This window comes from Schistocerca serialis, chromosome 4, assembly GCF_023864345.2.
Source record: "Schistocerca serialis cubense isolate TAMUIC-IGC-003099 chromosome 4, iqSchSeri2.2, whole genome shotgun sequence".
Lineage (NCBI taxonomy): Eukaryota > Metazoa > Arthropoda > Insecta > Orthoptera > Acrididae > Schistocerca > Schistocerca serialis.
Genome location: NC_064641.1, coordinates 236,080,188 through 236,094,442, shown reverse-complemented (window position 1 = coordinate 236,094,442; position 14,255 = coordinate 236,080,188). Strand labels below are relative to the sequence as shown.

Genomic DNA, 14,255 nt, shown 5'->3' with positions numbered 1-14,255 from the left:
AGGTGTTACTGAACTTTCTGCGATAAGCTATAGATGGGAAAGCTAATCTCTATCAATTGCTTGTAAAGAGAGATAGTAAATACTCTGGGAAAACGGCTGGGTAATAATGCTGATAATTGTTCACAGTTTAATAAAACCTTATCTAACACAAATCAGTTTTCACTCTTAAGAATGGCGAGTGGCATACACTGATCTAAATTTACTGATATGTAATACGGGGTACCCAGGACTTTGTACTGGGATACTTTCTTTTGTCGATTTATGTAAATGACAAAATACTGCTCCCCAAATTCAAGGATAGTTCTGTATGCTGATGCTACATCTATTGCATGCAAGTGTAAAGGTCATGAGCAACTACAAAAACTATGAAACTGTATTACAAATGAAATAATTCAGTATTTCTATGAAAGTCATCTCATTGTCAGCACAAGATAGCAGCAGTAATGGATTTTCACCCCACAAGACAGATTTTGAAATTCAGTTGTGCACTGGAACTGATATTGTCGTCAAAGAAAACTACTGCTTGGTTACAGTTAAACTTTCTATATTTAACATGTTATAACATAGAAACTAATTACTGTACAAGAACACAAATTGGTAGCATTAATGTCAAGGACATGAGCAAGAGAAATAATGCAGAATCAATTCAATTTTAATGTTTCCAGAATGAGAAACATCCCCCAGGCTGTGGCTAAGCCATGTCTCCGCTATATCCTTTCTTTCAGGAGTGCTAGTTCTGCAAGGTTCGCAGGAGAGCTTCTGTAAAGTTTGGAAGGTAGGAGACGAGATACTGGCAGAAGTAAAGCTGTGAGTACCGAGCGTGAGTCGTTCTTCGGTAGCTCAGATGGTAGAGCACTTGCTCGCGAAAGGCAAAGGTCCCGAGTTTGAGTCTCGGTCGGGCACACAGTTTTAATCTGCCAGGAAGTTTCACTTTTAATGTGCTGCTACAGTACACCACACCAGTACCATTACTGGTGACGGTGATGGAGGCTGCTATGAAAAGCTTGCTATTTTATTCAAATCTGATGTGGCAAGTTAACAAAACTTTTTATCCATGTGAGTAAAATTATTGTGTAAAATTGATAGCGCAGCTTCTTACAGAAGTCTTTTCAGAGCCCTTCGGAGTCTTTCACTTACATGTCAACATATTTACTCCCTAATAGTATTTGTTGTTCATAATAGGGGTAATTTTACTCTGTTCAGTGAAATGAACTTGCAAAATACTGGAAGTAAAAACAATGTCCATGTAGACTATACATCCCTGCCTACGATTCAGAATGGAATATCACATTCTGATTGAAAGTCTTTAACAGGTTGCTGCTAGACATCAGGCAGAAAACTGAAAATCCTAAGGTAATAAAAAAATACAAAGTAAAAAAATATTTTATTACCTTCTCCTTCTATAACTATAATTAAACATAATGTTTCGACTCACGAATGCAATTGCTAGTTAATGTTAACACTAAGGTTCAAATTAACAGGATTTTAATGTTACCATTATATGAACAGCTGACAGTACTCATTGTAAAATTATGAAATGACTTGTGCAAAGTATGACAGAAAAAGAGCACTTAAAAAAAAAAAAAAAAAAAAAAAACCTTTCTAGCTTTCAGGGTTGTTACTTCCTTCCTCTGGGAAGATGAATATAGTTTGTGACTGGAACTGAGGGGAAGATCACTTACACCACCCGTATAGAACAATTATGTGACACATTCATGAGTACTGCTCCAATGTTTGAGATCCAGGTCAGATTTAAGCAACACATTGAAGCAACTCAGAGTCTGGATGCTATATAGGTTACCAGTAGTTTCAAATTATGTGTGAGTATAATGAGAATCCCTAGAGGGAAAATAATGTTCTTTTTATACAACACTATTGAGAAAATTTAGAAGGCATGAGAAATCTGGGTTCGGATGGTAGATAGCCTTTCTTCCCTCTCTCTGTTTGCAAGTGGAACAGGAAAGAAAATGATTTGTAGTGGTACAAGGTACCCTCCACCAGGTACCATTTGGTTGCTTGTGTAGTATGTATGTACATCAAAATACGGAAGAAAATTGTGACTGCCTACTACATTAAGAAGTAATAGTTGAACTAACCTAAGCTTTGTGATTTACTTCAAATGTTTTGTCCCACTGATACACTCTGACAATCAGTGACTTGCATCTATAGCAGTCTTACAATTTGGAGATGTCAGTAGGCTTACTGCTTGGATCTATTAATATTCCCTCATCGAGCTCTTTTTATCTTAAGATCACATAAACTGGATTTTTGAGAAACTACATACAGGGAGATGTGATTGGCATATAGCTGTTTGTTTACAGAAAAACAGCGATCAAAATTTAAGCATATCGGTAACACACACTGGGCAAGAGCACATATCTGGGCTAGAGCACTATACTGTATTTCGCCCCCTTTCCCTAGAAACCATGGCTGGAGTAATAACTATTTGTAGCATAGTCTGAGGTCTACATTAGGTTGAAAAGCGATAATTTCGTCGACAGTTGTGGAACACAGCGAATGAGAAATAACGGTTGTGATAACAGACAGACGTGTGGCTTTGCCTAATATTTGTTTGCGGCGTATTTAAATGCACTTTCCCACATTTAATGCATTTCTCATAACAACAAAATAAAACTACTGGGTCATCCCCAAAAAACATATATTAGAAAATGAACAATCATCTGACGTGATATCGTACACAAACTGGAAAAATGCAATGGGCGTTCCACTACGTATCCTTTACCATATTTGATTTGTTTTTCCGCATTTGCTACTGCTGGTATGGGTTCAAAGACAAATTCGTGCTGCAAACGTCTCAGTGGTAGTTAGCCTACATTGGTAAGCTGCAGTTAATGCGTTAAAAACATTTATACACATTGTCCTCAATGCGTAATATGTGTTATGCTATAAATCACTCTGCCTTTCGACCAATAATTTGTTATCAATTGGCTTCAATCAATCACGTAAGACTCTAATGTGTAACTTTGACTACGCTGCGGATTATTATGTCACTATAATCCAGATTATTCGCATTCAAACCTTCTTTCTACATTTAATTCTGTTAATGGAAGCTTCATTCAAACAATCTGGATTGATTTGACGTTCCAAAACAATAGCTGATGGCAAGTCTGTACAAACGCTCTGTCCAACGTGTGACGTCACTTACGTCAACAGAGTTGTTTACAGGTCTAGTCACCAGGCAGCGCTGTCACGCTTTCAGCCTTACTGATGACGTCATGAAGCGATTCCTCGGGGCCCGCGAGACGCACGTCTTGGTCACAGCCAGCCGCTTTGCACGATTCCAATTCTCGGAGACACAACTAGGAGGAGTACATACGCTGCTGTATCGCGGTTTCTAGCGAAAGAAGACATAAAAATCTAAAATGAATTGAACTTAACTAAAGAACTTAATTAACAAATAAATTTTTAGCAGTCAACTGTGTTTTGTAATCTGATTACAATAATTTTGATCTGAAAACATATGAATGTATGCCCTAAACAGGATGTATAACGAAGAAAAAATGTTACCTTGTTATGTGTGTCAGTACATTTATTTGTGATGGCTAAAAAGTTTGTATGCTAGAAGCCAATAAAAAGGGAAAAAATAACAGAAGTATCTTTGGCTTGAAAGTCGAGTGGTATCAACTCGCCATGCGTTGTTGACTGTACACACTTACACACACTGCTACAGTTTGAGGTGAGACTAAGGACAAGTCAGCAGTGTTTAAGCGCTGTGATTATTTGGTGATATGGAGTGGTGTTATAATGTGTGATGATATTTGTTGTCCGAAAATATTGCTCTCCTAAAATTTTCGAAAAGATAATTATGGCTCTCATTGGTGGTGATGGCAGTACTCTAGCTGTGAACATAAGTGGTAAGTTACCTGCTTTACTCGACGTGGAGTTTACGTGTTGTATTTTAGTTTTTAACCGACGCAGTTGTGTTTAGGGATGAGAAAAAAATACAAGGATAATTCAGATGTCTTCACAGAAAGTGATATCACGGACAAGAATCCGTATAGCCTTTTTAAAATTTGGTTTGATGAAGCGTGCAAAAATCCTCAAATATTTGAAGCGAATGCCATGTGCTTAGCAACTGCAAGTAGGTAAGGTGGTGGTTTAGAATTACTGGAGAAAATTCGTTGCTCATAAATGGCTCGAGAACGTTTTTGAGGCAAAAAAGAAACAACTGTTACAGATCAGGGATGCCGTCGTGCCGTTATGTTCTCCTCAAAGGTTATGGAACTGATGGCTTTAAATTCTATACGAATTATGAAAGCAGAAAAGGAAAAGAACTAGTGGGTATATTTGGAAATTGTATTAAAGTAATTGCTGTTAATAGGATACAAAATAATGTGACACTACTGAGACTAAATTTTCTGTTCATAGGCCGAAAATCCTGTAGCTGCTTTAAATTTCTACTGGGCACCTTTAGTTAGACAGGTAAGGTACATCATTGATGTATACATGTTGAAAGTTTGTTGTCACTGATTGTAAGAGCCTTAGTATGTAGGCCTAGACTTGGTTGTTCCTTTTTTTATTATCGAGAAAAGATCACGGTAGTTTGAAAGCCCATGATTGTGTGTTACAAATAATTCCACTTATTTGAATTTCTGTTCCTGTTTCTTCAAGACAGAGCACTTACTACGGACATTTTATTAGTTGTATTGTTGTAGTTGCTTAAAGACTTCTATTTTGTTTGGAATCTGAAACGCCCTCATCTCCAGGTATTGGATATTTTGGAGAAAAAAAATACTGCTTGCTGAAATTATAACCTATACACTCAGTGCTAAGTTTTTTAAATTCCATTAAACTTATTGAAAACAGTCATGCAGCGAAAAGCACTTTGTGTTTTCTCCCATGTAGTGTAAGCCACATGATAATGCATGCATTTGTTAGGTGCTTCATCCTTTTGTCATTCTCATCTGAAAAACACCGAAAATAACACTCTGAACTTGCCCTAAATCTCGTGCAACTACAAGGTGTAAAACTGCTTCCGCCGTTTTTTCCCCAACATTTGAGGCTTTAGTGAAACAAATTGGTTACACATGTATCATTCAAAGTGTTTTCCATCTCTGGCCACCACTTTCTCCCATCTTCTGGGCACTGTACGAATCCAGTGTCGAAAAAATTGTTTGTTTTTTTAAGCGATCCACAAATGGATCTGATTTGTGACTTCATGAGATCGGAAGTGTTGGTCAGCCAGGCCATGCGCCATTGATCTAAACAGGTGATATTCAGAGTGAGCAATGTCTAGAGAATATGGCAGGTGGGGTGGACAGAAGCGTCCGATCCTGTGCGTCGGCTTTGACCCGTGACGTAAGGGTGTTGAGGTGTGTGATGTCATGACGGCACGGAGTTTGGTTTGTGAATGTGGCGTGTTTGTAGATGTTGTCGTGTTGTGGTTTGTTGTGCCCTCTGGTGGTGTGTTCAGAGTTTTCATTTGTTTGGTGTAATGGGCTCAGTTTGCTGTTGCTCAGTATTGAGTATTGTTCGAGTGTGTTTTAGTGGAATTCGTTTCAGTGAGTTAAAGATTTTGTGGTTTTGTGTGAAGGTTAATTTAGTGTTGACCGCTGTACGTCGTGTAGTATTTTTATTAAATTTAATTGGTTGTTGTTTTTTGTTCAGGAATGGCTATGACAGAGAAGATTAACAGTGCCCGTTTGAAGGCTATAATGGGGAACACCCCTTCAGAGCTCATTAAGTTTTTGCAGCTTTTTGACTTAATTGCCGAGGTTGTCTAATGCAGTGTTTGCGGTGAAGAAATGAAGTTGGCTAAAGTTCCGACCTCTCGAACCAGGGACAGTTATATGTGGCACTGTTGGAAAGACGCCATTTGGTGTTCCATACGGTGTGGTACCTGGTTCGAGAAGTCTAAGTTGGGCATGCGCGAGATTGTACTGGTTACTTATTATTTTTGTTATAGAGCCCCACACAGTTTTTGCACGCATGAGACTGGTGTGAGTGAGAGGAGTATGCTTGATTGGTATTCTTTTTCCCGTGAAGTGTGTTCAGAGTTCATTAAGTACAGGGGTAAGCGGGGGGGGGGGGGGGATAATGGGGTTGTTGTCGAGGTGGACAAGTCGCAGTTTAGGAAAAGGAAGTATGGGAGGGGTAAGTCTGTGGCTGGGCTCTGGGTGTGGGAGGCTGTTGTTCCAGGGGCTGGGTGTTCTGAATGTGTTTTTAGGGTTGTGGAAGGGAGTCTAAGGCCGAATTAGTGGGGTTAATTGAGGAATATATAGAGCCAGGGTCCACAGTAGTTTCTGATGCTTTTTCTTCGTATAGGGGGTTGGGTGAGAGGGGATTTCATCGTTTAGTAGTGAATCATAGCTTAGAGTTCAACAATTATGAGGCGGGGGGCTTGTACCAATACAATAGATGGGAGGGGGAAGAGGCGCTTTTCCAACCTTCAGTCTCATTTAGATTAGTACTGTTGCCGGAAGTGTGTCCCTGAGAGCTATTGTGTTGTTCGGGTTTTCTTAAGGGCTGTGAGTAAAATTATAGGCCGAAGGTGGTTGGTTAGGGTGGTCTGGGTAGGTAGGTGGGTGGGTGGCTGGCTGCAGCTCAGGGTGGGGTGGGTGGTTTATTTTGTGTTAGTGTTTGTGAGGGAGGGGGGGGGGGATTGTGTTTGTTTGTGTTTTAGTTGTGGAGGATCTATTTTGTTGAAGTTTTTGTTGAGTTGTAGTGTCTAATTGAGATTTTAATGTTGCATTTGGTTTTTGTTTGTGGGTTTTTTATTTCGGGGTGAGGGGGGAGGTTGGGTTGATTGGGGGGGGGGTTGAGGTGTGGGTGGGTCGGGTCTTTCTTTTGGTTGAGTATTTTTTCGTTGGTGCGCATGTGTGTGTGTGTGTGTGTGTGTGTGTGTGAGATTGTGGTTGTGGTGGCCAATCTAGTTTGAAGCGCCGCAATTTTTTTGTGGTAAGTTTTTATTGTTTTGATTTCGGTGTATGTGTTGTGTGTTGGGGTCTAGGGAAGTGTTTCATTGAAATGTGTGGCCGTGAAGGTTGATATTGGTATTGGGAGATGTTTTTGAGTTACATAGGTCAAGGGAAGTGTTCGATCCCAATGTTTGGCGGAGTATGCTGGTATTTGCATTGGGAGATGGGATCAGGAGCTGCTGTTGAGCTATATAGGTCAAGGGAAGTGTTTGATTCCAGATGATATTGTGTTTAGTGGTATTTGGGGAGTTTTGTGATGGTTTTTTCGTCATTTTGCGTGGTTTTGTATGGGGGGGTGGGTGTCTAAGTTTGTTTATATTTAGTTTGTCCCCACCCAAAAACCAACAATTTCCTGCGCTTGTCCTGTTAATGTCATTAGGCTTTTTGTGGAACGTGTGTTTGTTTTTCGATGTATTTTCGTCTTCATAATGTGGACGTAACGACTTTATATGCGCCATATTGGCATTGTGGTTTATGGTAGTTTCCACCATATTTGTGACGTCATGGGTCAAAGCAAATGGGCGGGATCGGACGCTTCCATATTTCCGGCGGGTGGGGTAGGACTTTCCATTTTAACATTTCCAAGTACTATTTGATCTGTTTCGCAACATGTGGTTGAGCGTTGTCGTGCTGTAAAATCACTTTATCGTGCCTCTTGCTGTATTGCGTCTGTTTGTCTTTTAATGCTGTGCTCAAATGCATTAATTGTGTTCGATAACGAGGCCTGTGATTGTTTCACTTTGTCTTAACACCTCATAGTACATGACGCCGAGCAGATCCCACCAAAAGCAGAACATGATCTTGGAGCTGTGAATATTCGGTTTGGCCGTCGACATGGAAGCATGGCCGGGATATCCCCATGATTTTTTGCATTTAGGGTTATCATAATGAACCAATTTTTCGTCCTCGGTCACAATGCAAAGCAGAAATCCCTTCCATTTTTGCCTCTGAAGCAACTGTTCACAAACTCTGCTCAACGTCTCTTGGTTTCAGCTCACATGGGACCCAAGTTCCTTCTTTCTGAATTATGCCCATGGCCTTGAGACATTTTGAAATGGCTTGCTGTGTCACTCCCACTACTCGTGCGAATTCTTCTTGACGCGAGTCTTCACTCAGCAATGCCTCCAATTGTGCGTCTTCGAGAACATTCCCTCTTCCACCACTATGCCTGTATACAACATTAAAATCACAGTTCTTGAAGTGTTGAAACCACTCATGACATGTTCTTTCACTAATAGCATCCTTACCATATGTACTTCAGAGCATTCGATAAGATTCATCCGCAGTTTTCTTCATATTGAAACAAAACATTAACACCTCCCGCAAATGTCGAGAATGATGCTTGTAAAATGACATTTTCAATCAAGAATATCTTTATAATTCAGACACAAATCAACTAATGTTTGAATGATGTTATGTTGACTGAGGTCCAAGCTAACTGCCTGACGTCTGCACTCTCTTTCTTTCGACTGCAACCTACCGTTGTCGCCACCTATCAGCAAATGGCAGAAGCATAGTTGTACACCTTATAGTTTCTGTTATTTTAAACTATATTATAAATGATTAATGGAAAATCTCATATAAGATGTGAAACAAATACTAACAAAGAGATAGAGGGGCTGGCCAGTACTTACCTCAGCTCAGTACAGCCGATAGATACACATAAAACAGAACTGAAAATTTACATTCCTAGCTTTCGGAACTTTGTTCCTTCATCAGGGAGGAGAGAGGGGAAAAAAGGGAAGAAGGGAAAGTGGATTCAGTTACTCACAACCCAGGTTATGAAGCAACAGGGAAAGGTAAACAGGGAGGGTAGCAAGGATGGAGGCATGAACCATGCCTCCATCCTTGCTACCCTCCCTGTTTACCTTTCCCTGTTGCTTCATAACCTGGGTTGTGAGTAACTGAATCCACTTTCCCTTCTTCCCTTTTTTCCCCTCTCTCCTCCCTGATGAAGGAACAAAGTTCCGAAAGCTAGGAATGTAAATTTTCAGTTCTGTTTTATGTGTATCTATCGGCTGTACTGAGCTGAGGTAAGTACTGGCCAGCCCCTCTATCTCTTTGTTAGTATTTGTTTCAAACTATATTATAACAGCAGGGAAAATGTTTATGAAGTACCCTGCTAAATTTTCTGAGTTTACCTTACAGTAATGAGAACAGTTGCCTTCCTCCCATGAACATCCCATTAAGTTCCCATTTTTAGACACTTTTATATGGACAAAATCATGTAGCCTCAATGTTTGTGGTTGACTAGTGTAGGTTATATGTTATATATGTATGTAATAATTTCCAAAATATGCCAAAGGTTTCTCTGTAATGTAAAATAAAATTTTTGAATTGAGCTTAGCTTCGGGTTTTAGTTGTTTACTAATAAAAGTATATTAAATATGGAGTGAAAACTCATGATGTAGCTATATAACTGTCTGTTATCACAACAGTTACTTCATATTCACAATCATTGACTTGTCACCTTCCTCCAATGTTGAGCTAATACTGTGCTACAGATAATCTACCGCATCAGCTGTGATGGGTAAAACTAGTGTCACACTTGAGCCCATCTCTCTATTCGTATAGCACTTCCTTCAGCCAGCTTCATGGAAATAGGTGAATACCTGGACAGATGTCTAGAATAAAAGCCAGGAGTCTGTGCTTTCTTTGAAACCGTTTGAAGTTTTCTGACTCTTCATGCAAATACATTCGTGTCACTTCTTACCATGTCTGACTGTTACCAAAGGTGCTTTATTCTTCATTTGATCTTATCTGTTTGTGATTGACACTGAGTAACATAGGGTTTCATATAATGATTCTGCTTTGTTCAGCAATGGTGATTTCACTGTGCGTGTGCGTGCGGGTGTGCGAGAGAGAGAGAAAGAGAGAGGGAGAGGGGGGGGGGGCGAGAGAGAGAGAGAGAGAGAGAGAGAGAGAGAGAGAGAGAGAGAGAGAATCATAATTGGGACAAAGTATGCCATTTCTACGTTAAGGTTAAAACTTAATTATCACTAAAAATGGTTGGAAAGGTAGTTAAATTTTGTTGTTATGTTGCCTCTAGGTCCGGATTGAGGGTGTTGTTGAGAAACTCTCAGAACAAGAATCTGATGAATACTTCCATTCAAGGCCAGTCGATAGCCAGATTGGAGCCTGTATCAGCCATCAGAGCACTGTTATTTCAGGCAGAGAGGAACTTATTGAAGCAGGCCATAAGATTCGAGAGGAATACGTCAGTCGAGGGAAAGAAATTCCTCGACCAAATGAATGGTAGGTTCAACTTTAGAGAAATGACCTAATGTGAATTTGCTTAGAATATAGTAATAACATTCTAATACAAATCGCTCAGCTAAATTTGTGATTGTGTAGGGGTGGCTTCATTGTGAAACCAACTACTTTTGAATTTTGGCAAGGACAGAGTGATAGAGTGCATGATCGTATTAGATTCAGACGGCTAGAAGAGAATGAAACATCAGATGAAATTCGTATTCATAAAGGAAAAGATGGATGGGTGTATGAAAGACTGGCACCATGAATTGGCAGTAAGTAATAATTCAATATAGAAATATTACATTTATCATATTGCAATTTAAAATGTCATTTATGTCATGAATTTGAGAAAACAATTGAATTTGTCGATTTGAATGATTGAAGGTAAGTTTGAAGGCGGTTCATCTTAATGCAGTGTGGTGCTTTTCTGTTTATTTTACAGATGTTATGAAGCTGTCTTCCTCGGAGCGTAAACATTGTTATGACTATAATAGGAACCTATTACTTTAGTGTTTTTCAACTTTCTTGGGGACCTGTAGTTGAGTGAAGCTGATTTTGTATTTTCTTGTATGTTGTTATGCACTTCATGTGAAGTTGGCAACAAGAGACTTTATGAGCAATATTAATCTGTTGTGCTTGTCTGGGATCAACAGGAAGAAGATAGGTACTTACTGTGAAAACCTAATATATATACTAGTGGTATCTTGCAAGCCCAGACAAAAGCATTTGAACACACAAATTATTTAAATATCAGGAACCTTCTTTAGTACATTAAATAGTAGTATAGATAAAATGGGACTTGGGTTTCAGAACACAAATAAAATGTATTATGCCTTATCAGATATCTTAAAGAACAGTAATATTTCCAGGTGGATCAAAATATACATTATAAATAATTATTCAGCCAGTAATAGCATATGTAATGAAACCTGGACTTTGGAAGTAAGGGGTGAAAGTGAGAGAGAAAGGATCACTAGAGATCCAAGAACAAAATACTAAATAAATGTTTTTAAACAGGGATGTGCCCTGCAATCTGAATCTGAATGAAACTAGAGTGAAACCTAACACTGTAACAGCAATGAAAACTAGAAATATTGGCCATGTAATGAGATAACAAGAAGACAAGTTTAATCTGGATTGTGGTAGAAGAATCCCGAGAAGGGCCACCAGAACTTCTCGGAATGGGACTTATAGATTAAATGGAAAGTAAATACATTTTTGGAAAATTGCTAATTGATGAGAATATTACAGAGTGCCATTCATGTGGCACGTAACTTCTTTGTATTTATTAAGAACAGAACCCATGTATCACATCTACTTCTACCATATTTACTCGAATCCTAGACGCACTCGAATCTAAGCCGCACCTGAAAAATGAGACTCGAAATCAAGGGAAAAAAAACTTTCCCGAATCTAAGCCGCACCTGAAATTTGAGACTCGAAATTCAAAGGGAGAGAAAAGTTTTAGGCCGCATCTCCAAATCGAAACAAAGTTGATCCATTGTAATATGAGAGGCAATTTAGGTCGAATGAATGACGATACAGCTACAGTAGTTTGGTTCGAGTCGTAAGCTTAGCAGTTAAGCTTCACCACGTAGTCATTGCTTTGCGTCAAGTGCTCTGTCCATATTTATACGGATACCCTTCCTTTTTCACGTGCTTCATCTGGTTTGAATTGATTGCTTATTTTTCTTTGATCTGATAAGTGCCGTTCTCTTTGTTTTACGTGTTTACGTCACTCTAAGCTGAAAATGCATTACTGTACTGTGTCATGCATTGTTTGTCGCATTCTGGTAATGTGTTTTTACAAGCCGGCCGCAGTGGCCAAGCAGTTCTAGGCGCTTCAGTCCGTAACCCCGCGACCGCTACAGTCGCAGGTTCGAATCCTGCCTCGGGCATGGATGTGTGTGATGTCCTTAGGTTAGTTAGGTTTAAGTAGTTCGAAGTTCTAGGGGCTGATGACCTCAGATGTTAAGTCGCATAGTGCTCAGAGCCATTTGAACCATTTTTTTGTGTTTACGACCTGTCGCCGCTCGCGGCATGGCTTGCTTTTGTGCACATCGCCGCTTACAATTAAAAAACAAAAGAGAGGAATTGTCTGATTAGCGAAACAATGGCAAGAGACTGCTATTTGTTGTTACTTTCACTGCTGCTTTCTTCAATAATGATCAACAAGAACGACGTAATACAGTGCGTATGATAGAAGATGTTCTGAACGAAAGTTTAGCGAAAATTTTTCTCAGTTTGAAAATCTTTGCAGGCGCCTCTTAAGTACATTACATTCTGCACAGAAATTAGTCATCTTAGATTTAAAAATCTAGTCAATTGCCGTGCTTCATTTCTGACTGTACCACTATTAGGCATAAGAATAATACGAATATAAACATGACATGATATGTATATTCTTTCGTGTTTGCTGTTGTCTCACTCAAGTTTTGTAGTTTATTAGGCAGACTGGAATTAAATGAGATAGCAGAAAACACGAAACAATACATGGCAAAATGTTTATATTCATATTATTCTTATGGTGAAGAATATACTGCATGTGATTCACAATATGTAAAAGTTCCTATTAGCAACCATCTCTTCTCACAGGTGGGAAAAAATTCAGAACGTAGAGTTGGCCATATTGACAAACATCCCAAACAGTCTTGCCAATCGGATTTTCGTAGTACATTGAAATGCTGCTACATTCGAAGATGAACAATACGGAATTTGTATTTACTTCGTTGGATAATGTATGAAAATGCAGTGATCGAAACTCAGGGCGGAGAAAAAAGCTCTTTACTGACGCAAAGGTTTTGGCGCCAGTATTTATCTTTTTGCCTGCAAAGCGTGCCTGTGTAGCGTTACTTATATTTGAGGGCAGAACTTAGTTGTGGCGGCACCTACCAACATTTTTCAGAACTTCCGCTTACTTTGCACTCGATTCTAAGCCGCAGGCGGCTTTTTGGATTACAAAAACTTGAAAAAAAAGTGCAGCTTAGATTCGAGTAAATACGGTATACTCCGCGAAACACTGTGAAGTGCATGACAAAGGATATGACCCACTGCACCATTAATTAGTACTTTCTCCCATTCCATTCACTTGTGGAGCAAGGGAAGAATGAGTGCTTGAATGCCTTTTTGGGTGGTGTAATTATTCTAATCTTGTCCTCATGGTCCCTGTGGGAGTGATTTGCATTTTGAGGGCTATCCCGAAAGTTTTTAGCAGCCCATGAACCGTAAGGCGGAGGACAATGGGGTTGTTTTCATTCGAAAGAGCAATGTTTTTCGCCCATGGGACGTGCGTGTGCAGCCCCTGGCTAGCGGTGATCCCCCCACAGCGCGGTAAGAAAGCACAGGCAGTGCTGAGTCAGAGAAGGTGCAGGATGGAGCTGTCGCGCTGCGACTTTTGCTGCATGATTTTTTACGATTATTAAAAGGGTTTAAGTGCCGAAGAATGCCATTCTTCTTTGCTGCGTGTTTTTGGTGGAGCTTCCCCTTCTAGTGCCACAGTTGGAAATTGGTTTCGTGAGTTTTCGAGGGGTCAACAGTCAATTGAAGATGAACCTCGACCCGATCGGCCAGCAACAGCTGTGACTCCTGAAAACATTGATGCTGTGAGGAAAATGATCAAAGAAGATCCACATCTTACATTTTGCGACAATGAAGGGACCCTAAATATTGGATCAACAGCAGCACAGACCATCGTTCATAGTCGCTTAGGCCTTACTTAGAGGTGTGCCTGTTGGGTGCCACATTCCCTGACAGAAAGCTAAAAGGAGGCGAGAGTGGACTGGTGTTGTTTCATGCTCAAAAAATTCAATGGAGGGAAGTCCCAAGACACCTACAGTATCGTAACAGGTGATGAAACGTGGGTCTACCATTGTGACCCTGAAACGAAGAGACAGTCTTCGGTGTGGTGCTTTCCAGGGGAGGAACCACCCACTAAAGTTAGACGAAGTCGGAGCTCTGGAAAAAATATGGTGGCAACTTTTTTCACAAAGATCAGGCATCTCACCTCTGTGACCTTGGACACACGTCGTACAGTCAATGCTGAATGGTACGTGAACGATTGTC

At 39.9% G+C, this 14,255-nt stretch overlaps 1 protein-coding gene across 1 annotated transcript; it reads left to right on the top strand.

Moving 5' to 3' along the window:
* The first annotated feature begins 3,491 nt into the window (after window positions 1-3,491).
* Window positions 3,492-11,213, top strand: LOC126473835 (pyridoxine/pyridoxamine 5'-phosphate oxidase-like). Its single transcript, XM_050101161.1, has 7 exons — window positions 3,492-3,875; window positions 3,950-4,106; window positions 4,199-4,298; window positions 4,390-4,443; window positions 9,988-10,193; window positions 10,293-10,465; window positions 10,636-11,213. The coding sequence occupies exons 1-6, from the start codon at window positions 3,773-3,775 to the stop codon at window positions 10,456-10,458; spliced, it is 786 nt and encodes a 261-aa protein (XP_049957118.1). The 5' UTR covers window positions 3,492-3,772; the 3' UTR covers window positions 10,459-10,465; window positions 10,636-11,213.
* Window positions 11,214-14,255: the final 3,042 nt, after the last annotated feature.